Raw genomic sequence first — 25,802 nt, 5'->3', positions numbered from 1 at the left:
GCACAGAAGGAACCAATTCTTTCAGCTTTTTGAGGCAAGGTCTTGCTCTAGCCCAGGCTCACCAAGAACTCCCTCGGTAGCCCAGGCTGGTCTTGAACTCATAGTGACCCTGTCACTTCAGCCTCTGGAGTGCTGGAATTACAGGTTAGAGCTACCATGCCTGATGCAGTTCTTTTGAATGTTAAAAGATCTTTCTTACGTTGGAGTTATGGCATGGGTAAATATATGTGTGTGTGTGTATCTAATTGGAAAAAAGTCTTATATCATTCAGATACTGTGAATTACTAGTTTAAGTTTTTTAAAATTTATTTTTATTTGATACCGAGAGAGAGGGAGAGAGAAAGAGAATGGGAGTGCCAGGGCCTTTAGCCACTGCAAACGAGCTCCATATGCATGTGCCGCCTTGTGCATCTAGTTTACATGGGACCTGGAGAATTGAACCTGAGTCCTTAGGCTTCGCAGGCAAGTGTCTTAACTGCTAAACCATTTCTCTAGCCTGCCAAATAATTTTTACTCATATAGGCAGGTGAATCAAAATACATTATCCCTTCTTGCCTGGGCAGCCTTTTATTTTGGATTATTGATATAACTTAAAGCATCTGATATATTTTGAAGGAATTTAAGATTATTACTACTTCTAGTCAGTGCTCAGAAAATACCTAATTATGGTGCACTCTTACGTTTTTATATTTTTTAATTTTTAAAAAATATTTGCAAAGAAGAGAGAGAAAATGAGAATGAATGGTAGTGCCACCAGGGCCTCCAAGCCGCTGCAAATGAACTTCAGATACGCGCCCCACTTGTGCATCGGCTGTACATGGTACTGAGGAATCAAATCCAGGCCATTAGCCTTGACAGGCAAGTGCCTTAACCGTGAGCCATCTGCTCTGGTTTTTTTCTTTAAAAACAAATTTTTTTTTTAGAATATTTTTCTTTGTGAACAGACAGAAAGAGAGAGAGAGAGGGAGGGAGGGAAGGAACTAACATAGGTACACCAAAGCTTCCTGTCATTGCAAATGAACTCCAGATGTGTGTGCTTTGCATTTGACTCTACATGGGCCCTGGGAATTGAACCTGGGCTTGCAGACCTTGCAAACAGGTGCCTTTAACCACTGAGCTCTCTTCTTTAAAAATCTTATGCTTTTTAATGTGACAATAATAATAATAAAACAAACCAGGAGGGCTCTGAGCTAGACATACCTGGGCCCAAAACCAGGCTGCATGAACAACTGTCTTGCAAGCCTCAGCTGCCTCCTCTATTGAATGGGAGGTGGCCGGTTTTCATTTTGTCGTGTTGTAGGGATTAAATAGGCTAGTGGCTAGAACAATATTTTTATCACATGGTCTGATGTGGAGTGAGCAATCAATGTTACTATTATTTTCATGCTGAGGGAGTATTCATACATTTAAGGTAACATATGCAGTTTAAGCTGCCGTCTTGAGACAAAGTGGCTGGGGACATTTTGTATCCTTGATAACTGTTTTCAAGATGCCAATGGAATTGAGTACAGAGGCAGAAATTAACTTGATGATTGCCTACCAGGAATGCACATGTTCTTAGAACCAAATATCTAGATTTTTTTTTCTCTTTCATGGACAGTTGTGTTTCTGTTTCTAAAGTGTATCAGGTACAGAAATAAATGAAAAGGTCTCATTGCTACAGAACCACCTTTTATCTCTATGGGTTTGTGATTGATGTACATTTGTTTCTGATGGCAAGCTGGTCAGTCCTTAAGATTATCACCTAACATGAAGAGGAAGGCTGGAGAAGTGGCTCAGCAGTTAATGCGCTTGCCTGCAAAACCTAATGACCTGCGTTTGACTCCTCAGTACCCATATAAAGCATGAAGTGGCACATGCATCTGGAGTTTGTTTGCAGCAGCTAGAAGCCCTGGTGTGCCCATTCTCCCTGTGTCTCTCTGCTTGCAAATAAACAAAGAAATAAATATTTTTAAAAAGGAGATGGGAGTCACTGTGGTTTCAGAGTTAACTATTTTGGTGATGAGTGTTCACTTACTAGGTGAACTTATTGCTATTAAAACACGCTTCAAGGGCTGGAGAGATGGCTTAGTGGTTAAGGCACTTGCCTGCAAAGCCACAGGACCCAGGTTCAATTCCCCAGGACCTATGTAAGCCAGGTACAGAAAGTGGTGCATGTGTCTGGAGTTTGTTTGCAGTGGCTAGAGACCCTGGCATGCCCATCCTCTCTCTGTGCTTGCAAATAAATACATAAATGAAGTTAAAAAAAAAAACACTTCAAGATGCATTAATTTGAGAGGCTGTGGCAGCGCATTTTTTTTTTTGCTTGTATTTATGGAATTCATTGCATGAGGACTTTGATGACTTGAAGAAACATATTAAGTGGGGCTTAGACATCGATAACATTCCAGATGGTACAAAATCCAACGTTCAAACCTGATCTGTTTTGCTGCCCTGTCACTAGTGTTATCTAGTTCACATAAGGCTGCTTCAGTGGGTCTAAAATAAGTATCTAACTTTCAGGAATTTTTAACTCATAGAAGGGAAACAAGCAGTGTGAGAAAAATATCAAAGTATGAGAATGAAAATAGTTTAAAATAGATTTTTTTCTTAGCCCCATATGTGTTGTAAAAACAGTTGATTTAGACATCATTCTTATGCAGTTAGTTGGGAAAAATGTTTTCTTTCCTATGTAAAATCATTACTGTGAAGACAAAAGGATTGTAGCTACCATGATTTCATTAGCAAAGAGAATTATGTTGATGACATGCCAAGCGGAGTTGCGCTCTGGACACGAGCTATTGCTTCATTTCCTGAGCTTCAGTGGCAGGGTGAGGCGACGCAGGCATGCTGGGAGAGAAAGCGAGTCTGGTTGGTGGGCATGCAGCTGAACTGATAGTTTGGAACCATGTCTTTATGGCTTTGTTCAGATCTGAGTCAGGGAAGAGTGACACAATTATCTGGGGCCAAAGAAAACAGTATTCTGCTTTCTTAGTCGGAACATGAAGTTGAATTAAGCTCTTCTCAATCTGAGTACAGAACCCTCCTAGAAGATATAATTAGAACATTCTATGGAGACTGCATTGCCTGGTCATTTCTATAGTAAATACTGCTGTATTTTTTGAATACATATAACTCAAAATAGAACTAATGTCAGGTATTGACATTGCTAAAATATGTCATGTTCTCTTTTGATTTAATATGACCTCTTAAAACTCTTGGAAATTTTAAATCTTTGTTAAAGGAGATATTTATTTATGGGACAGTGTTCATAATTGAACATAATGTAATATGATCTTAGAGGAGATTTGTGAGCTCTAAATTCTGGTGGTGCATGCCTGGAATCCCATCTCTATGGCAGATTATGTCAGAGGATTGTGAGTTCAAGGCCAGACTAGGTAATTTAGGAAGACCTTATATTGGGTGGCCATAAAAGTATTTTTGCCTCCCCCACTTTTCTGGAAGAGTTTCTGTAGAATTTATTTTCTTTGCTGGGTACTTGGTAGAAGTCACAGTGAAGCCATTGGGACTGGAATATTTTTTTAGGGGTGAGGTGGCCAGCTTTACTAAAGATTTACTCATTTTTCAACTTTCTAAAGAACTTAGTCCTGGCCATGTTGAAGTTTTCTGTTTTCTTTTTATTTCATTGATCTTTTCCTCTTTATTATGTTTTTCTTTTCTGCTTCTTTTGGGTTTCATTTGCTTTTGATCCCCTGAATTCTGGAGGTGGATCCTACTCTCAAGAGCCAACCAACTGCAGTCCCGGGTCATGATCAGCCAGCCTGCTGTTCTTTAGTGGCCTATGAACTAGGAGTGACTTTTCCATTTCTTTAAATAGTCGAAAAAAATCAAGCAAATATGCAATGGCCAATGGAAATTAAAGGAAACTCAGATTTCAGTACTTGTAAATAAGTGTCACTGGCAGGAGACCACACGTGGGTTTTACATACCCCGCATGGCTGCTTTCTGATGGAGCAGCAGAGGTGAGCCATTGTGCCAGAGACAGGCGTGTCCACCGCTTGGTACGTGGTGGATGTGCTTCAGCGCACACTCACGTCAAAGTAAGGAAAAAGGAGAGACGCATTGGGAATAGTAGGCTTCCTGAGCACAGAGGAGTGAGGGTTACTGGAGTAGATGGAAAACACTGTGTTTCTTCAGTGTCTCTGCGGCTGTGCTGAAAAGTGTGCGCTCCAGCCTTGCCAGACTGGGCATGCATCACACTGTTCCCAACTCACCAAAAAGTAATGGCTATGTCTTACTCCGTAGAATTCCTTCACAGGATTGAAAAATGAAAACGAGGCAGCCCCTAGAGTAAATTTCCAAATGGGTCATTTGTTAGCCAAGCAAGGAAGTAATTTACCAATGGCGAGTTAACTCCATCAAGTTGCATTGCAGCAGGCACAGAATTGTGTCTGGAGAAAATAAACTTGTTTAAAACCATTAGCCGTTTGGCATGAGCAGTTGCTGCAAGAGCCGAGGCCATCATTAATCAATTAAGAAACAAAGGGAATGGTTTTGAGTGGTTTTCCTTGGCTCTTGATGAGTGGGCAGATGCTAGCAATACTGCTCGGTGGTGGTTTATTTCAGAAGTCAAAGCCGAGCCTGAAGTTATTGAAGAATTAGTTCTCATGAGTCCTGAGTGGGGGATGACTGCACACAAGCATGTTTTCAGGAAGTTAAGAAAGTACTGGGGCCGGAGAGGTAGCTCAGTGGTTAAGGCGCTTGCCTGCAAAGCCTAACGACCCGAGTTCGACTCCCCCATAATCACGTAAAGCCACCTGCACAAGGCGGCACGTGCATCTGGAGTCAGTCGTAGCCGCTGGAGGCCCTGCTGCTTGCGCTTGTGTGCGCTCTCTCTCTCTGTGCCTGACTGGAGGGTGTAGGAGGATCGCCGTGAGTTCAAGGCCACCCTGAGACTGCATGGTGAATTCCAGGTCAGCCCAGGCTTGATCAAGACCCTACCTTGTGTGTGGGGAGGGGGGCAAAACCAAAACCCAAACCCAACAAACACAGGCTCCATACCACCTGAAGTAGAACGCACGGTTACGGCTGACGGGTGCGAACACTTCCATAGAACAGAGATAAGCTCAGGTGAACTAGTTTGTAAAGCTCTGGCCATGAAAGACTTGAAGACTTACTAGATTTCTTTAAAAAGTTTTTTCTTAATTTTACTTTTATTTATTTATTAGAGAGAGAGTGGTACAGAGGGTGGAGATCGAGAGAAAGAGAATGAGAATTGGCTCTCCAGGACCTCTAGCCATTATAAATGAACTCCAGACGCATATGCCACAATGTGCATCTGGCTTTATGTGGATTTTGAGGAATCAAACCTGGGTCCTTAGGTTTCTCAGGCAAGCGCCTTAATTACTAAGCCAACTCTCCAGCCCTCTATTACTTTGCAGAGAATGTTTGCTTGTAAGGAACCATTAGTGGTTGCTCTTACCGAATTAGACATTGTCAGTTCTATGGATTTTTTTTTTTTTTTTTTTTGTCAGAAATAGAAACTGAATGCCATTACTTGCTTTAACCACACAGCCATTTATGGTTTAGTACTGGCAAGTTTCATTGTATACTTAAAAAAGTACGTTTTATTTTATTTTATTTATTTGAAAAGAAAGAGGAAGGTAGAGAGAGAATTGGGTGCACCAGGGCCGCCAGCCACTGTAAGTGAACTCCAGAAACATGTGCCATCTGGCTTTGCTGGGTCCTGGTTTTTGAACCTGGGTCCTTAGGCTTTATAGGCACAAGTACCTTAACCAGTAAGTCTTTTCTCCAACTCTGTTTACACTTTTGAGCTTAGGGTGGAGAATAAATTTTTTTGGAATTAAAGAGGACCTGCCCCCAGTCATTATTACTGAACACTGGGTGGCTTTTGTCAGGCTTTGCTATAGACTAAATAATGTTTCTTAATGAATTCAACCCAAAATATCTAAGCAAAACAGTGCTTATGTTGAAATTAATACCAAGGTAAAGTCATTGCAATGCTAACTAACGTCTCTGCATGTAGTATTAGGCTGTCTATAGCGCTTTCCTTCTGTCAACTAGTGAGCGTGTCATCTTACCCGAGGGGCTGACAGTGCGTCCTCTGAACTCAGACTTGTTTCAGCCTCATTTTTGAGACATTGATGATGATTTCCATATTACAGAATCCATTTAGCTTGGCAGTTGAATACTTCTGCCTAACTTTTAGTTGGACTTGGTTAACCCGCAATGATGTGGTGGCCTGTGCAGGCTGTTAGGAAGCGGAGACAGCGTCCTCGGCTGCCTTGTAAGCAGTGACTATGGTGAATGGAAATGATGCGCATTGCTGGTTTTCAGTGTGTGACAGCGCCTGCTGGTACTTCCTAGGACAAGATCTTTTCACAGATGAAGTACAGACTACATAAAGATCAGTACTCGTCACATGTAAAGATTTATGATTGGCTTTTGAAAAGTATTTTTATTTATTTGCAAGCAGAGAGAAATAGAGAGGAGAGAATGGGTGCGCCAGGGCGGGGCCTCCAGCCACTTCAAATGAGCTCCAGATGCATGTGCCACTTTGTGCATCTGGCTTTCTGTGGGTACTGGGGAGTTGAACTCAGGTCATTAGACTTTGCAGGCAAATGCCTTAACCACTGAGCCATCTCCCTAGCCCTATGATTGTTTTTGATAGAATTAAGAGAGTATTTGCTACTAATTGAAATACTACCCTTGAAGAGTTTTATTCTCATTAGAAGACTTGTTTTACAGAAAGTTTCTACTATTATATATATAATACTATTATAGTATATATTATAATATTTTTAATTTCATCAATAAAGTAAGGAAAATTTTGTCTTATGCATGCCTACACGATATTTTCCATTTTGCTTGTTAGTCTTTAAAACTAAATATTTATTGTCTGGCCTTTTGCAAAACAGTACACAAACCCTGCCATTACAAAATATAAAATTGCCTGTAGATGATTGCAGAGTCAGTGCTAGCTGACTGTGACTTGAGAAAAGAGTAATTTATTGAGCAGCGTGCTTTCTGCTGGGCTTCAGAATGGCTTAGTCAGTGTAATAAAACTTGACATGTTAAGACTTTGTGTTGTTGTCACAAATACCTCAGGTAAACCATTGGCTTCAAGCTGTGGTGGGCTGGTGCTGTGTGCTTGAGCCTGTGGTGGAGCTGAGCTGTTTAACTTGGCAGCACCCAGGAAGCAGAGAGTCTCTTTCCCCTTTGCTCCCCCCGGGATCCCAGTCTGTGAGATGTTGGCAGCCGGATGTAGGACATGCTTCTCACAGTGAATCCCCTCTGGAAACACCTGCCAGGTATAGCAGAGGAGAACTTGACTCATCTCCTAGGCGTTTCTTGGTTCATTCCAGTTGGCAGTGGAGGTGAACCACCGCCCTGTATTGTCTTGAGGTGGTTGTCCATCCGAGGATGAGGTTTTCCATGATGGCCCTGTGTTCTGTGGGCAGATCTATAGTAACACTGACATTTCTCACTGTGGGAAAGTGGTGCATCGTCAAGTAACAAAATGCTGCCTTTGAGGAACTAAATTTTAAGTAAGGGATACAGAGTAGACTAAAACACAAAAAGGAAACCATCTTGTCTTAAAGTATGGTTTGGAGTCTGTTGACATGTTCCAATCTAGTTATGGTAATTTTAATGAAGAATTTTTGAGCTTCTTAAGAATATATAAGATAGTCAGAGATGGCGAAACTACCAAAATTTAATTCCTCTAAGAAGGCATATAGAAATACTTTGATATTCTCCCCTAGATATATTGAATTAGTTTATAATTTCACAAAATGAGATTGAGACCATTTGGATTTCCCCCCAATATCGTCATTTATATCTCTAGAATTCCTGTGCCTATATTCTTGGGAGGAAAGTATTTTTGCCTAGAAGCCGCAGGTAATTTTAGGAGACTTTTGGAATGTCTGTAGAAAAGCCAGGTTTACTGGGATGGGGAACTGTGGTGGAAACCAAAGGCTCAGAGGACATTATTTTTAGCATCATACAGCAAATAGAGATTAGTAATAGTTATTTACATAGCCAAAAAGCTGTAGAAAATGACAAAATTTATAATTTGAGATGTCGAAAGGCTCTCTTAGTTCAAGTCCTAGGTTTTTTGTTTTGTGTTGTGTTTTGCTTAAATTCAAGTTGTGTGGTACAATCAAAACATGTAGATGATGTGTGGGTAGCTATCAGCTTTTCTTCAAGATGTGCCCTGAGGAGTGACTTCTTACTTTCAAGGCCAAAAGGTCTCAGAAGAAACATAAAATATTCATGTACTTATGAAATTTTTATACTTTACATTGTCAAGAATAAACAATAGAAAATCTTCAAAATATATCTTACTATTATTGTACTTTGTGGTAATTGTAAATGAGTAAAGAACACTAACATTCATTTTTAGAAGCCATTATTTTTTTAAAAGGCAGAGTCTCATTCTAGCCCAGGCTGAACTCTGTAGCTCCAGGCTGGCCTCAAACTCACAGTGACCCTCCTACTTCAGCCAGAGTTGGTATTAAAGACATCTACCACCATGCCTGGTCCCTAATTTGATTTATAAACTTCTTTCTCTGTTATCTATTTGAGTGTCCCATTGTGATCCCCTTTATACTTCCAAAATTAGATATTTTATTCAGTATTATGATTTCAGATAAACTTAGGAATGATAGACCAGTATTTTGACTTCCAAAGTAGTTTTAAGCAAATGTTTTAAAGGATGATGAAAACTGGGCTAGAGAGATGGCTTAGCAGTTAAGGTGCTTGCTTGCAAAGCCAAAAGACCCATGTTCAATTCCCCAGTACCCATGTAAGCCAGAAGCACAATGAGGTGCATGTGTCTGGTCATTTGCAGTGGCTAGAGGCCCTGGTGTGCCCATTTCTTTGTCTCGCTCACTTAAATAAATAAAATTCAAAAAGAAAGATGAAAATCATTTTCAAGTCAGTGCTAACAACTTTTTTTAAAGTCATTATATTTTATTGTTCAGGTCTCTGAAAGAAGATGAATTTGGCTGAGATTTGTGACAATGCAAAGAAAGGAAGAGAATATGCACTCCTTGGGAATTATGACTCCTCAATGGTGTATTACCAGGGGGTGATTCAGCAGATTCAGAGGCACTGCCAGTCAGTGAGAGACCCCGCTATCAAAGGCAAATGGCACCAGGTAAGGTCGGTCACCTCTGAGCATCTGACAAACGAAGGTGGCACTATTCTGTATTCTGGAGAGATCAGAGCCGGAAGATGAAATGGAGGCTTTACAAAGTGCCCTTATTTGTCCAAATACCGAAATCCACTTCCGGCAGACCTCACGAAAATGCTGATGTGTTACTTAGTGCTTTATGTAGTTTTGGTCATATGTCTTATGAGGTCTAGTTCGAAGATATTTAGCTTTAACTGAGTCTGTCTTTAATTTTTGAAAGTTTCATGATCATGCACCTAATAGTGTCTGACAGTACATTTCTGAAATAAGATATTTCTACTTGTCCTTGCTTCTCTCATTTTTGAATGTCGTTCTGGTGTATTTCACAAAATTTTTCTTTGAAAGTCTCCTTACAAGTACAAATAAGCCAATAATCTAATAAAATACAATAATATATTTTCTGCCTTTTGACCATACAACTTGATTATATAATAGTACAGTTATTAAAAACTTGAATTATAATTTCCCCAATTATTGTTAAAACTTAAAATCCTTTTAAAATTAAAAGTACAAAGTTGAACATCTCTTTGAAGTTTCCATTTTATGTCCTGATGCCTTTTAAGTGTTTCTCCTAATTTTTCCACTAGTCAGAAATTAGTGTTTTACTAAGGTTTGAGGGCGAGTTTGGCTTATTTTCCAACTTAAGTCTTACCAAATAACACTGAATAAGAGCATCAGAATGTTCTAACTCAGACTGAAATTTCTACTTCTCTTGTTCTGTATACTACTCAGAGGCAGGGCAGCTTTGTTTTGTTTTTTCTTTTTGGTTTTTAGAGGTAGGGTCTCACTCTAGTTCAGGCTGGTCTGGAATTCACTATGTAATCTCAGGGTGGCCTTGAATTTATGGTGATCCTCCTACCTCTGCCTCCCGAGTGCTGGGATTAAAGGTGTGCGCCACCACTCCTGGCTTGGCTTGTCTTTTTAAAAATAGGGACCATTTCTGTTCATATATTCTGCTGAATTGAAATTTCCTTTCTTCCAGTATAGCATGTTATGTAACTGCATATATTAGCAGTTGATTTTCACCAAGGTTTTTATTTATATGTTATTTTCAATATACTGTTCAAGGGGAATTTTTTTCTGCCTGTGCTTTCTAGTTAAAAAATTATAATTGTGAAAATGAATTTTTAAATATATATGCATATATATATTTATAAATACACACACACATATAATTTTTTTTTTTTTTTTTTTTTTGGTTTTTCGAGGCAGGGTCTCACTCTAGCCCAGGCTGACTTGGAATTCACTGTGTATTCTCAGCATGGCCTCGAATTCACCATGCCCCTCCTACCTCTCTGCCTCCTAAGTGCTGGGATAAAGGTGTGTACCACCACACCCAGCTCAAATTTATAAATATAATGTTTAATCTTTGTTTGCCCTTTTGAATTTATTTTATTTATTTGAGAGAGACAGAGAGCAAGCACAAGAGAAATAGAGAAAGAGGCAGATAAAGAGAGAGAGAAGGGTACACCAGGGCCTTCAGGGCCTCTAGCCACTGCAAATGAGCTCCAGACACATGTGCCACCTGGCTCCTGGGGAATTGAACCTGGATTCTTTGGCTTTGCAGGCAAGCACCTTAACTGCTAAGCCATCTCTCCAGCCCTTTTGTTTGCTTTTGAGAATCAGTGTGGGCTTAGAGTTTGAAATCACAATTTCTACATAGTAGATGTTCAGTTACGTTTTTATTTTTATTTTTTTCTTTCTGTTAAGTTTTTAAATGTAGGAAAAATTCCTAAAATAATTCATTGACAACTTTAATATATGTATGAAATATATTTTGATCATATTCACCTTCCATTATCTTTTATCCCCCATCCCTGCTGAACCTCTCCTCAACTGTCAAATATAGGGAAAATTTTGACTTACATTCAAGATAATACCTACTCAAGACTTGAAGGGACTTAAGGCCAATAGAAACAGTGAGATAAAGGAGAACTAACCGCTGAAGGAGAATTTAAATACAAGTTGGAAGTGTGTAGTTCTTGGCATTATGGTGCCTTGGCCTTTCAGACACTCAGAGCAGGCATTTCCTGTCTAGTGTTAATAGGAAAAGGAAATGCAGGTAACATTTTTGGTTGATTCTTTTTGGCATCTGTAAGTATTTAAAAAGAAGTTATCCTGTTATAGATTTCTGGGAGTGGCTAAATTATACTAAAGATTACCACATTTAATAGAGTTCAGTTATGAAAGATATGTAACTTCTTCCCTTATGGAAAAGTATAATGTCTTTTTAAACACACTCTGCTCTTCTGTGTATTGTATTCTTAATAGTATTGTTTTTTAGTTTTGAATGTTTTAAAGACTCATTTTTACATGCCTTGAATAGCATTAAGAAAACTTGCACCCTGTAGCTATTTATTATTTATAACTTTTTATAAATTTGATATGATTTCTAGCATAAAGTCTTTCTGTTCAAGGTCCGGCAAGAACTACTGGAAGAATATGAACAAGTTAAAAGTATTGTCAGCACTTTAGAAAGCTTTAAAATCGACAGGCCCCCCGACTTCCCTGTGTCTTGTCAGGATGAACCATTTCGAGACCCTGCAGTATGGCCTCCTCCTGTCCCTGCAGAGCACAGGTAACTGACACTCAGACTCACGAGGAACTTACAGAGAAATGACCTTCAGAGTGGGGTGTGTGTGTGTGGGGGGGGAATTACAAGTTTATCATATCTGTGCCTTGTAGGCTTCCATAGTAAACCTCTGTCATGTCTCTGAGTTGCTTTATTACTATGGTGATATAATAGATGTCCAAAAAGAGATCAGTTAAAGAGAGATCTTTGAGGGCTGGAGAGATTGCTCAGTGGTTAAAGTGCTTGTTTGGAAAGCCTAATGATTTGGGTTAAATTCCCCAGTACCCATGTAAAGCCAAATACACGAAGTAGTACATGTGTTTGGAGTTTTTTGCAGTGCCTAGAGGCCCTGACACACCCATTCTTTCTTTTATCTTGCTGTGCTTGCAAATAAATAAAAATATTTTGTTTTAAAAGAGAGAAGTCTTTTAGGCTTCATAGTATCTGCATCAAAACTTGGATAGTTTGTTGTTTGACTTGAAGAGACCAACTTCAGGTGAAATGGTGGAGAAATGGGTTCATGTGGTTGGGCCTGCAGCCACAGCTCAGTGTCTTGTGTAGAAGAAACGTCACCCAGAAGGCCGGAGGGGTTTGTCATTGCTCACAGGTCAGCTTTCTCGGTGTGGCGGATAGAGTACTTGTGTCTGCAGTGTCTCCGGCCCACAGGATGGAGATATATACATGTGTATATGTATACGTATGTGTGTATGTGTATGTGTATGTGTATGTGTATGTATATGTATATGTATATGTATACGTATATGTATATGTATATGTATATGTATATGTATATGTATATGCGCAGCTCTATTAGACCACGTTCTTCCTCTTTCCCATGGTCTTATCTGTGCACAGCGTGCTCTTTCTTCAGGGAGGACTGCAACTCCCACTTCCGGCTAAGCGCTGAAGTTAGGCAGGTGGCTGCTCTTTCTCTTTGCCGGGCAGGCAGTTATCCTGCTGCATTTGTCTGTCTTCTCCTGAGATTAGAGGCCGTGTAAGTGCAAGGACTGCGGTTTTACTTACTTAAAAGCCAGCTTCTCTTGCTAATGTAGGAGTGGTGCATAGTAGAAAAATGCGGAGTGAGTCCACTTATTCTGCAAGTAAAGACAGGGAGACCTGAGAGATCCTGACTTACAAGTTAGGATAGACCAGGACCTGACATTATATCTTTATATCCTTCTCCTTTATTGTGAAGTGGTACTGCGCACCATAGGAAGTAAATTGGCCTTTTTGTCTGTAGCTGGGGTCATCTGTTTAACCAGCTAAACTCTTGAAGTTTTCCAATAACATTTTTTGTTTGTTTGTTTTTATCTGAGGTAGGGTCTCACTCTAGCCCAGGCTGACCTATGTAGTTTCACTGCGTAGTTTCAGGGTAGCCTCGAACTCATGGTGATCCTCCTACCTCTGCCTCCCCAGTGCTGGGATTAAAGGTATGAACCATCATGCCTGGCTCTCCGAAAACATTTAAAGGACTGTGACACTAGTTAATTTGTTGTTGTTATTTTGTCTTGAAACAGGATTTTGGCATGTAGCCCAGGCTAGCCTGGAACTTGCTGTGTAGCCTAGTTTGCCCTCAAGCTCTGATCCTTCCACATCAGGCTCCTGAGAGCTGGTGTCATAGTTGCATACCCACACCCAGCCTAATTCTTTCAGAATTTTTTCCACTGAGTAACAAATTGTATTATTATTCCCCTGGTAAAGAACTGAATAAGGATTCTTTGTTTACTTAACTTTTATGTGTGTGTTTCTATAATGTGTGACTGTTCATAGGTATGTTTATGTGTGAGTGTGCAAGTTAGGACACACACACCACAGCACTCATGTAGAAGTCAAGTTTTGGCCTGGTTTATACATTTTCACCCTGATTTTGAGGCCAAGTCTCTTTCTCTCAGAGTCTCACTCTGTTGGTCTTTGCTGGCTCACCATGAGCTTCTAGAAAATTCTCCTGCCTCTCCCTCCCATCTTGCAGTCAGTATGCTGGGATTGCAGAAGCCCACTATGGCTTCCAACTTTTTATGTTGAGTTCTGGGTATTGAACTTGGGTATTCTGGCTTGAGTGATGAGCGCTTTATCCACTAAGCCATGTCCCCAACCTGAGATTCTTTTTTCAGGAAAATACAGGTTTTTCCTCTGTTGTAATTGGATTAAGGCAACCCTGATCCTTTAGTCCTAAGATACTGTATCAAGAGTCATAGGATTGTTATCATGGAAGTTCCAAAGTAAATATTGGAATAAGAAATAATGACACTGTACTCTATTGGACCTCCGACCTTTCTGTAATGTATATAATGAATACCTGAAAGTCATTAATTCTAAAATATACTTCTGGCTTAAAGGTAAAAGTTAACAATGAAATTAAACATGGAAATGCATGTTCTCAATTGCCAGCTCATCATGACTTAATTTCAGCAAGCAGTATACACAGATATTAACCAACATTTGTGACTCAGACCAAATAAAAATTTGTCAATTTTTTTTATTGATGAATGAATACCAATCTGGAAACTTCCTCACTGGGCAAATACTAGCCCAGTTCCTTCTTTTCTATGTCCTTCCTTACATGCCTGTAACATAGAGCTGACTCAGTGTGTACTTATTTTTTAATGATTTCTTCATATTTTTTTTTTTGAAGCAGTGCCTCACTCGAGCCTATATTGATATGGAACATACCCTGTAGCCTAGGCTGGCCTTAAACTCATGGTGATCCTCCTACCTCAGCCTCCTGAATGCTGGGATTAAAGGCATGCACCACCAAGCCTGGCTACTTTTTCATAATGAAAGTAAAAATATGAATGGACCAGAATGTAGTTTTCAAATGTTCTTTCTTCATACTAAATTAAAAAAAAACTTTCTCTTATGCATGGCTGTCGTATGTGTTGAATGTGTATGTTTCCTTATAGGTTCGAAACATTTATTTCTGCTTTATAGATTTTCAAAGTTCATTCTTTGTTTTTAAAAAAATCATTTTTATTTTATGTTTTGTTTTTTTGAGGTAGGGCCTCACTCTAGCTCAGGCTGACCTGGAATTCACTATGTAGTCTGAGGCTGGCCTCAAACTCATGGAGATCATCCTACCTCTGCCTCCCGAGTATTGGTATTAAAGGCATGTGCCACCACACCCAGCTAAAAATTTTATTTTTTGATAATTTACACACACACACACACACACACACACACGATGTATTTTGATTATATTCATCCCTTGTTACTTTCCCTTGTTTCTCTCCCTCTCCTTCCACCTTCCACCTGAACCCTTCTTCCTAACTTGTCACACTTGTATTTGATGCATTTTCTTTTGTTGTGACCCCCGGATCCAGTTAGGACTGTTGGCATGAGCACATGTGGGGCATTTGCCAGAGCATGGCGACTTACTAGTAGCTGAGCCACTAACAGAAGTGTCCTTTCCCTACAACCGCTGCTCACCAGCAGCTCTGCCAGGAGGCTGGGCCTCATGGGCCCGTATGGCATGCTGGCCGCCCGGCCTTGTGCAGGTGATGCCGGCTGCGGGCAGCTCCTGAGCGCAGTGGCCGAGTCGTGTCGGGAGCCCAGCATTCCTCAGACTCTTCCCCAGTGCCAGCTCTGGACGTTCTTGCTGCCCAGTTTTGCAGCTTTCCCTGAGCTGTGGAGGGCGTGATACAGATGTTCCATTTAGGATTCACAGTCACTTATTCTCAGCACTTTATTGAGTTTTGAGTCTTTGCAGTAGTCACTATCTGTCGGAAAAAGCTTCTTTAACCAAAGCAGACAACAGTACTAATCTATGGTTATAAATTGAAATACTTAGAAAGCAGGAGTAGAAACTTTTAATACAAATAAATCTATGACTGTACATTCCCTGGAAAAAAGAATCTCACTTTAACATGTGTTTGTCACGTTGGTGTCACTGAGACACACCTGAAAGCACAGGTGAGGAGGAGAGATTTGCTTTTCTCAGTGTTCAGAGGGTTAGCCCATGAGTACTTGGCTGCATGTTCTTAGGCAGAACATCTTAGTGGTGGAAGCGTGTGGCAAAGCAGAGCTGTTCACCTCATGGAAAGCGGGGAGCAGGAGTGAAGTGCCCGGGACACAATAAGGACATGCCTAAGTGACCTTCTTCTAGTTGGGTTCCACAGCCCTCTAAAACAGTGCCACCAGCTGGGGGCCAAAATGTACAACACACGACGGAAACGACATCAAACAACTCCTAAAAGTGTCCCAGAGAAGGAACTATGTTGACTATCTTGAGTAAACATGTGGGACTACTGGTTTAAAATTTCTTGAACAGTCTTCACATAAACAGTAGATTTATCAGCAATTAAGACTGTTTTAGTGACATGTATGTAAGGCAAATTGTTGTTGTTCATAATGTGTACAATGGCAGGTAAAATGAGTAAATATTCCAAGTTTAGGGTTAAAGTTGTACAAGGTCAGAGTTGTATATAATTTTTCTCCTTTTTACACAGTTTGTCTCTTCCCCAGGTTATGTAAAACAAATGTAATAAAATTTCAGTTAGAGATACTGTCTGGAGGGCATAGTTGTTAGACAGGAAGCTCGGCTTGAGTGCATGTTCTGAGTTGGCTGTCTGACACCTGCTTGCTCTGTGACCTTTGTTACCTGATCTCTAGACATTGATTTCACTGTCTATACAAAGGAGGTTTCTACTTCATGGAGCTAAATAAGAGAATTCAAGAGAATGTATAAGATGGTAACTAATGTGTAATAATTAAAATTAATAGTCAACACAGAAAAGTACTATGCTATTCTTTCAGAGAAATAATAAGAGGAGAGCAGAATTAAAGGATGATTGTATCATTCATGAACTTCACATAATTTTTTTCTTCCTACAAATTCTACATTACTCTTTAGTTTTTGGGTTTTTTTGAATGAGAGAGTGAGCAAGAGAGAGAGAATTGGGACGCCAGGTCTTCCAGACACTGCATTCGAACTCCAGATGTGGGCACTACCTTGGGCACATGCGCCACTTTGCGCATGGATCCCCTCATGCATCTGGCTTTTGTGGTATCTGGGGAGACAAACATGGGCCCTTAGGCTTTGCAGGCAAGTGCTTTAACCACTAAGCCATCTCTCCAGTTCCAATTTTTAGTTTTTTTTAAATTTAATTTTATTTATTTGCAGGGGGTGGGGAGAATGGATGTGCCAGGGCCTCCAGCCACTGCAAATGAACTCCAGGTGCATGTGCCACTTTACATCTGGCTTTATTTGGGTACTGGGGAATTGAACTAGGGTCATTAGGCTTTTCAGGTAAGCACCTTAACCACTGAGCCATCTTCCCAGCCTGAATATGGCTTTCTACATGTCAAGTCTCGTGAATTTGTGTTCATTTTTAGGGAAAGAATGATAACAGTTATTAGTCATCTCCTCTTCATGAGATTATCTTTTTTAAACATGTTTATATACTTATGAGACATAGAGAGAGAGAGAAAGAGAGAATGAATGTGCCAGGGCTTCTAGACACTGCAAACAAACTCCAGATGCATGTGCCACCTTGTACATCTGGCTTATATGGCCATTGGGGAATTGAACCCAGGCCGTGAGGCTTTGCAATCAAGTGCCTTAATAGCTGAGCCATCTTTCCAGCCCAAAATTTCCTTCCTTTTGAATGCTGAGTAATATTCCATTGTATATACTCTACATTTTCATCTGTTGGTGGACATCTAGATTGTTTATGTGTCTTGACTATTGTGTATAATGTTGAAATAATCATAGGAGTTAAGATGCCATTTCAACTTAGTGACTTCATTTTCTTTGGATAAGTACTCAGAATTTGGGTTACTGGATCAGATGATAGCTCTATTTTTGATTGTTGAGGAGTTACTATTGTATTCTCTATGATTGTACTGATTTGCATCCCTATGCAATAGATTTTTAAAACCATACATTTAGGGAAGGATGGGTTAAGAACAGGCCATTCAAACTTAACTTAATCACTTGACTCACTCTGTATAGGTAATTTTGTGACTAAAACTCTAGTAGAACTTCTATTGTTATCTCATCAGGCTGAGTACATTTAAATGATAAGATTGATTTTTTTCCCCCTTAAACTGCTGTTTTCTAACATTTCATCAAAGGGAGTTCTTACTGACTTGATAATATAGCTATTGCTATTTGCTTCTTTGGACACCTAACAAGCTGAAGTAACTGGTAGCATTAAAAATCCCAGTTCAGGGCAGGAGAGATGGCTTAGCAATTAAGGCACTTACCTGCCAAATTAAAGGACCCAGGTTCAATTCTCCAGTACCCATGTAAACCAGATGCACAAGGTGGTGCATGCATCTGGAGTTCGTTTGCAGTGGCTGGAGACCCTGACACACCCATTCTCTCTCTGTATCTGCATCTCTCTCTCAAACAAATAAATAAAATATTAAAACCCTTGCTGGGTGTGGTGGTGCATGCCTTTAATCCCAGCACTTGGGAGGCAAAGGTAGGAGGATCACTGTGAGTTCGAGGCCACCCTGAGACTAAATAGTGAATCAAGGTCAGCCTGAGCTACAGTGAGACCCTACCTTGAAAAACCAAAAAAAAAAAAAAAAAAAAATTAAAACCCTAGTTTATAATGAAAAAGGTCACTTAAGGCTAATGACAAGTGTTGGTGGGAAGAAACTACCATCTTTTCCATGCAGGTATTTTACCTGGGCGCTGTCTCAGCTACCTGTCTGGTATTAGAAGGCTGGAGAACAAACTGTTGTAGTGGCCCTACTGCTAACTCAGGCATCCTCCAGGTTTACTTCTTTGTGTGCTGATTTCCCTCTGAAAGTGTCTACCAGATGAGATTGCTTTGTAAAATTGCTCTGAGGTCTTAGGAAGAAAAGCAGAAGACTGCCAGTCTAGTCAACGTGTATTTAATAAATATCCACCATATGCTAGACATGTGCCTTTGGCCCTGTAGGCAGCATAGGAGTAATAATGAGATCCCAGAGGCTGTGGCCTCAAGAAGCCACCGGGAGGAAACAGTCCTAGGAAGCCTGAGCTTGGATCCTGGCACCTGTCATCTGCCAAGGGCTGTGCTTGGTCCTGTGCACACGATGGAGTAGAGGTAGAAGAGCCCTGTCCTTTGTGTTTGCCCTGTCGATGGTACTGGGTAGAATACACTGGATTTGGTGATTCATGAGACAGAGCGAATGAGCAAAATTGGAATGGATAATTAAGTACCTAGATCAAGCTATGGGATAGGAATTAGAAATGAGAACAGACTTGGAGAGAGCTTGGGAATAGTGGCAGTTACTTTTCAATCAGTTGTAAACAACTGATACTAAGGCAGCCATTTTCAAGGTCATTCTTCATGATGAACCAGGTTACTTGCCTAACACCGAGGCAGCGCGAGAATGCACCATTTTCTTCACACTCTGGAGTTGTATTATCCTACGGGTTGTTTCTGACATGAGGCATAGGGGTTGATTTTACATGGTGAGCAGAGTGCAGGTAACTAGTCCCAGTAATAAAGTTATCAAGTTAACTTTTTACATAGTTTATTACTTAAATCTTCCCAACCTATCACAAAATAGGCACTGTTGTTATTGTTGTTTTTACTTAAAAGAAGACTCTTGCTTTTAAGATGTAATACTTCATCAAATGGTGTGTGGGGCTCCATAGCACAAGTGCTGAAACTAGATGGAATTGCACTGTAAGCTGAGGTGGCATTAGTGCACATGTGTTTGTGTGTGTGTGTACATGTATCTCCTCTGCCTCAGTCCCCTTCAGGTCTCAGCACTTTGTGCACAGTTTCAGTGGAATGGTAGAGAATGATGAAATGGGTTCAGAGAATGGGAAAGAGGAACACAAGACAAGAAGTCTATAACTTTTTAAAATTTATTTATTTGAGAGCGACAGACACAGAGAGAAAGACAGATAGAGGGAGAGAGAGAGAATGGGCGCGCCAGGGCTTCCAGCCTCTGCAAACGAACTCCAGACGCGTGCGCCCCCTTGTGCGTCTGGCTAACGTGGGACCTGGGGAACCGAGCCTCGAACCGGGGTCCTTAGGCTTCACAGGCAAGCGTTTAACTGCTAAGCCATCTCTCCAGCCCAAGAAGCCTATAATTTTTTTCACCAAGTCTTGCTGGCAAGGGGAGAAGGAAAATGGAGCAGTAGTCGGGGAAGGCCAGAGTCCAGGTCGGTGATTTTGGAGAAGAGAGGAGCGGCAGCGCTCAGGTGCTACGTGGAGCACTGTGGTCGAGGGTGCCGCGCCACGGCTGGACAGTGGCCTTCAGGGCTGAGATGCGGAACTGGTGGAGGAGGCGGCGGGGAGTCCCGAGGGGGAGGGCCAGGGACGAGGGCACCCTTGGGAGGTGAAGCCCCTAGGCAGCTTCTTCTGAGGTTATTTCACGGAGGAAGGCAGAAGCAAGCCAGACCTCCTGTAAGGGCAAGGGGCCAGGTGTACTTCAGGGTCAGAGTGCACACTTACGGACTTTGTTCTTTGGTTTAAAAATGTATTGTGTTTTTATAGAAATATGTTTATTAGTCTACTTGAGAGAGAGAAAAGGGAGGGAGACTAGGTCCTCCAGATGTGCTACTTTGGGCATATGGCTTTACGTGGGTACTGCGGAATTGGGCCTTGGTGGTTAGGCTTTGCAAGCAAGCACCTTTAACCACTGAGCCATCTCCCCAGACCGTTATTGCTGCTTTTATGTAAGTTTTCTGAAGAGAATAATATTTTGTACAATTCAGTGGCCACTCATTTAAAATTTGTATTCTGGAATTCTAGATGCTTACTGCGTTGAGTGCCTAAAAACTTGGTATTTGATATTTACGTTTCAGAAAAGGCAACTGAGATAGACTAAGGAGTAGAAACATGCTAGGTAAGGACTCCATTGCCCAGTCCTCCGCGCCTGGGCCTCCTTGCCGGCTTCTCCTGGCCCGGTCTTTATGACCTTGTCTTCGTGGCCTTGTCACCTCCTACCCTCTGTGATTAGAAAGTTGGGCCTTCGCTGTGCTCACTGCTGCACCTCCCAGACCAGCACGGTGTCTGGCAGGCACAGGTAAGCAGTTGATAAGTATCTGTTGAAAGAGCGAGTAAATAACTAAAGTGCTCATTTACATCCACCTGTGTCTCACTGCTTGTTTTCCATTCCATGTACCTCAGTCTGCCTGATTCATTTTCATCTTTACTGAAGTATATTTAGCAGTTCTTAATTAGAAAGGCCCAGTTAGTGGCAAACTACTAGTTTTTGCCCTGAAAACATTTTTTTTTTTTTTTTGGTGTTTTGATGGTTTATTTTGAAAGTCATTTTAAAGACAAAGTTAAAAATGATCTGAGAAGAAAAATGCCCAGTTGACACTCATTAAGTAAGTGTGGTGATTAATCAGAATAAGGGAAATATGTTCTCTTCTGCAATTCAGAAGTAAGTTCTGTCATCCTGGAGGCTGACGTACATCCGAAAGGGGAGCAACCATGGCAAGTCAAGCTGCTCGTAATCATGTCCAATCCACAGCAGCAAGTAAAGTTTTCTTTTCTTCCCAAAAAGTCAGTTTTGATCTTCAAATCACGTCTTACTTTTTAAAAGGCAAGATGTTAGAAGTTCAGTGGGATTTGGAAGTCTCTCCTTTGCAAGCACAGTAAGCTCCCGTAATAAGATAGGCACCACTCTCTGATCCAGGTAGGCACGGGTTGGCAAAGATTGTAGATCCACCTTCTGTTCTGATGACTTTTCTGCATTAATCTTCTCATTTTCTACTCTCCTCTCCACGTTGTCTGTGTGGCCATACTTGGAGTGAGGAGTTTTGCAGCCTGCATCTGTCCATCCAGATTTGCTTTCCCTCCATGGCAGACCAGTCACTGGATAACAGTCTTTTATCCACACCCAAGCTGTCAGTTACGCTGTGCCCTGCGCTGCACTGCTGACTCTGAAAACACTCATAACCAATAGTTTAGTATAGAATACTAGTTTGTAGTTCATTCTACATGCTTTGAATATGACATGCCAGTTTCTATATTTAAAGAGCTCAGCATATGTAAAAAGGTCAGTGATGCTGGGTAGCCACACTAAAGTCTCTCTTTTTAAAAATTTTATTTACTCATTTGTGTTATTTTTTTGACAGACAGAGAGAGAAGGGGCATGCCAGGGCCTTTAGTTGCTGCAAACAAACTCCAGAGCATGCACCACCTTGTGCATCTGGCTTATGTGGGTCCTGGGAAATCAAACCAGGGTCCTTTGGGCTTGCAGGAAAATGCCTTAACCACTAAGCCATCTCTCCAGCCCTAAAGTCTCTTTTTAAAGACTTATGGGCTGGAGAGGTGGCTCAGTAGTAAAGGCTAAAGGCACTTGCTTGCAAATTCTGCCAGCCTGGGTTTGATTCCCCAGTACCCATGTAAAGCCAGATGCACACAGTGGCGCATGCATCTGGAGTTTGTTTTCAGTGGCAGGAGGCCCTAGTGACCCATTCTTTTTGCTGTCAAATAAATAGAAATAAAAGCCAGATGTGATGGCACACGCCTTTAATCCCAGCACTTGGGAAGCAGAGGTAGGAGAATTGCTGAGACTACATAGTGAATTACATACAGGTCAGCCTGGGCTGTAGTGTGACCCTATTGCAAAAAAATAATAAAAAAATAAAATAAATAAAAATAGAAATATTTTTAAAAAGAGAGCCTCACAAAGGAAGCTTCGTGAGGTTTCCTGTTTACACTACCTGGAAACCGTCACTGAGTCTTCACAGTGAAGCCTGGTGTTGTGAGTGCGGCGCGCACGGGCTGGGAAGTGCGGAGCAGCGTCAAGGACGTCACCTGGGAGCTTGGCAGTCCGTGACACAGGCGATATCAAGCTGCAGCGAGATGGAACTGAAGACTTACAAGGCATCGGCGCGCTTCCTATAGGACTCTGACTTGCCACTAACGGCTTATCTGGCTTGTTGAGCCGGTCATTCAGACCTTTTGCAAGCCCATCAGGATGCTGAGTGGCAGGGCAAGGTCAGCAGCAGCAAACCTGGGAAGCCATCCTACAGCACAGCGTCACTGAGCAGCGCTTAACCAGCAGCAGGCCCAAGTGCGGGAAGCAGCAGCCGAGAGAGCTGGAGGTGGCTTCAGGGTGTGTGACCATTCTCTGGGGAGGAAGGCGCCCCGGCTACAGCGCGTTGCGGCTGGAGAGCACCGCTGCACGCTGCACACTGCACGCTGCACGCGGGTTGCGGAGTGGGAAGGCTGGACCGCAATGGCGGGCCGTTGACACAGAGGCACAGCGGCTAGCAAAAGGGCAAAATAATGTGTGTTCTGCGGAGAGTGACTGTGTGCCTCGTTTCACTGTCTTGGGCTGTACCCATGAGTCTGGTTCAGTGTGGACTTTTCTGCATACACAGATCTGTAGTTCACTACCTTCTACCCCTTTTCAGAACAGAAAAAAGTGAGGCAAAACACCCAAAACTGCAAACGAACTGGCTGCACAGAAATACTGGAAGGTTTGAAGCTTTCCCTGCTCCCCCTCCCCTTACTGGCATTGAACCTGGGACTCTGCTTGTCAGGCAAACACTCTACCACTTAGGCCCACAAACCTGAAATACTAGAAATAAGGCAGTTTATCATTATTAGTCTTAATTCCTACCAGTGTCTTCACATTTTTATTTCATTGACAAAATACTTATAATACTAAAAGTGCCCTAGAACCAATAATGTAATAATTCTTTAATTTTCAAAGTGCCTTATAGCCACTTTACTATGAACTGTCTGTGGTTCCTTTCCTGTGGCCTTTCCCCCCATGATTGCTCATTTATCTTTGCTTCTCCTGGTCTCCTGGAGCCAGCTCTGTCTACTGGCTGAATACGACTTAGTGGTTGTTCAGTCAGTGTTTAACCGAAGCATACTCCAAGGATTAAGACGTCAGTGTGTGGGAGGTTAACAGATGGCCATGCTTCCACCAGCCATTCTGATCCTCGGCCATCTTAGGTAATTGTCTCATTCCAACAGTCTAAAGATGTCTTACTTATTGGCTACTTTTCTCATCACTGTGATACAACACCTGACAGAGGCAACTTCGGGGAGGAGTCCTGGACTTTGGTTCATGGTTTTGGGCATCTCAGTCCATCATGGTAGGGCAGGAATGCCAGTAGGACTGGCACAGTGACTCAGCATAGGTGGGCAGGAATGTGGAGCAGCGGCTCACTTGGCTGACCAGGAGGCAGAGATGGGACAAAGCTGCACTTAACCTTCTAGGCCGCCCCTGGTAACCCACTCCAGCACCAGACCTCGTCCCCTAACGGCCCCAGAGCCTCCCACACCACACTCAGATCGGGACTTTGTATTAGGCTTGCAACATCTTGACAACGTTAATCTTTTTTTTTTTTTTTTTTTTTTAATCCTGAGTTTACAACTGTTATGGTGTTTCCTCCATTTTCCTACTAGATTCATTATTACTCACTTTTTCTTTCCTTTTTTAAAACTTTTATTGACCCAACTTCCATAAATATAGATGATGCATCTTGATCATAATCCCTTCCCATCATTCCTTTTTCCTCCTCCCAAATCTCCCCTTCGCTGACTTCTTTCCAACGAGTCTGTCTTCTGTTTTGATGCCATTGTGTTTTCCCCTCCTATTATGCAGGTCTTGTGTAGGTAGTATCAGCACTGTGAGGTCACATATATTCAAGGCCACTTTGTATCTGGAAGACAACATTTGTAAGCACACCTCCTTTTCCTTTTAGCTTTTATGTTCTTTCCTTCACCTCTTCCACATGGTTCCTGAGCCTAGGAGAGTGAGACCTAGCTGTCTCACTTAATGCTAAACACTCCACTGTCACTTCTTCTCAGCACTTTGGTGAGTTTTGAGTAACTCCAATTGTCACTGCCATCTGAAAAGAAGCTTCTCTAACCAAAAGTGAGAGTAGGATTAACAAACATACGGGCATAAACATAAGTATTTTTTAAAATTTTTATTAGCATTTTCTATGATTATAAAAAAAGTCCCATGGTAATTCCCTCCCTCCCCACCCCCCACACTTTCCCCTTTGTAATTCCATTCTCCATCATATTAGCGTCCCTTCACAATCATTGTACTTACATATATACAATATCAACCTTTAACATAAGTATTTTTAAAATTTAATTTAATTTATTTATTAGAGAGAGAAAGAGGCAGATAGAGAATGGGCACACCAGGGCCTCTAGCCACTGCAAACAAACTCCAGACACATGTTCTACTTTGTGCATCTGGCTTATGTGGATACTGGGGGATCGAACCTGGCTCTTTAGGCTTCGTAGGCAAGTGCCTTAACTTCTGTCTTTTATTTTATTATTTATTTATTTATTTATTTGAGAGTGACAGAGAGAAAGACAGAGGGAAAGAGAGAGAATGGGCGAGCCAGGGCTTCCAGCCACTACAAACGAACTCCAGACGCGTGCGCCCCCTTGTGCATCTGGCTAATGTGGGACCTGGGGAACTGAGCCTTGAACCGGGGTCCTTAGGCTTCACAGGCAAGCACTTAACTGCTAAGCCAGCTCTCCAGCCCAAGTGCCTTAACTTCTAAGCCATCTCTCCAGCCCAAGTGTTTTGAGGGCAGTTTGGTGGGTATAATATGCCCACTTAGCAAGACCGTGGTAGTAGTTTCCCTTATGGGGCTTATGACCTTCTGAGCCATAGGCTTTTGACTAGGTTTTCAGTACCAGATATGAATTCCCTACATAAAGCAGGCCTCACATCCAGAGAGCAGTTGGTTTCCCCCAAAACAGACATGCCACCATTGCACCAATTTGTACATGTGCTTGGGAGGCCAGCTACATTTCCAGGGTCCACTGCTGGTTAAGACCATTGATGCCTTTCCCCTCCCGAAGGCTGCGTGCGGTGCAGCTCCTCCCGCACCCTGACAGCCAGTAGGAAGGAAGCTTCCAGTTCAGCTCCAGCTTGGCTTCTCAGTATGCCACTTTTTCAAATAGCAGGAACTGAACTGATGAATCAGGTCAATTAAAAACATGAGCCTGGAAAAAGGGATCATAGACACAGTACAGAGGCGAACAAGCAGTAGCTTAGGGGATCTGAAATGCTACAGAAATCAGCCAAGAAGAAAAAAAGAGTCAAGAAAATAGAGGAAGAGACAGTTCGAGGAAGGCTTGAGACTAGACAGAGAGCAGTAATCCCTCCAAGAGACAACTAAAT

General features: G+C 41.7%; 1 protein-coding gene across 3 annotated transcripts in view; it reads left to right on the top strand.

Moving 5' to 3' along the window:
• Katnal1 (katanin catalytic subunit A1 like 1) overlaps positions 1-25,802 on the top strand; it is an 82,123-nt gene that overhangs the window by 7,417 nt on the left and 48,904 nt on the right. For all 3 annotated transcript variants that reach the window (XM_045154520.1, XM_004659986.2, XM_045154521.1), the window contains exons 2-3: positions 8,946-9,121; positions 11,575-11,735. In XM_045154520.1, the coding sequence (XP_045010455.1) occupies positions 8,960-9,121; positions 11,575-11,735 (323 nt within the window). In that variant the 5' untranslated portion in view covers positions 8,946-8,959. The remainder of the gene's footprint in view (positions 1-8,945; positions 9,122-11,574; positions 11,736-25,802) is intronic.

Source organism: Jaculus jaculus, chromosome 7, assembly GCF_020740685.1.
Source record: "Jaculus jaculus isolate mJacJac1 chromosome 7, mJacJac1.mat.Y.cur, whole genome shotgun sequence".
NCBI classification, from domain to species: domain Eukaryota; kingdom Metazoa; phylum Chordata; class Mammalia; order Rodentia; family Dipodidae; genus Jaculus; species Jaculus jaculus.
Note: the sequence above shows the minus strand (reverse complement) of the source record. Positions and strands in the feature narration are given on the sequence as shown.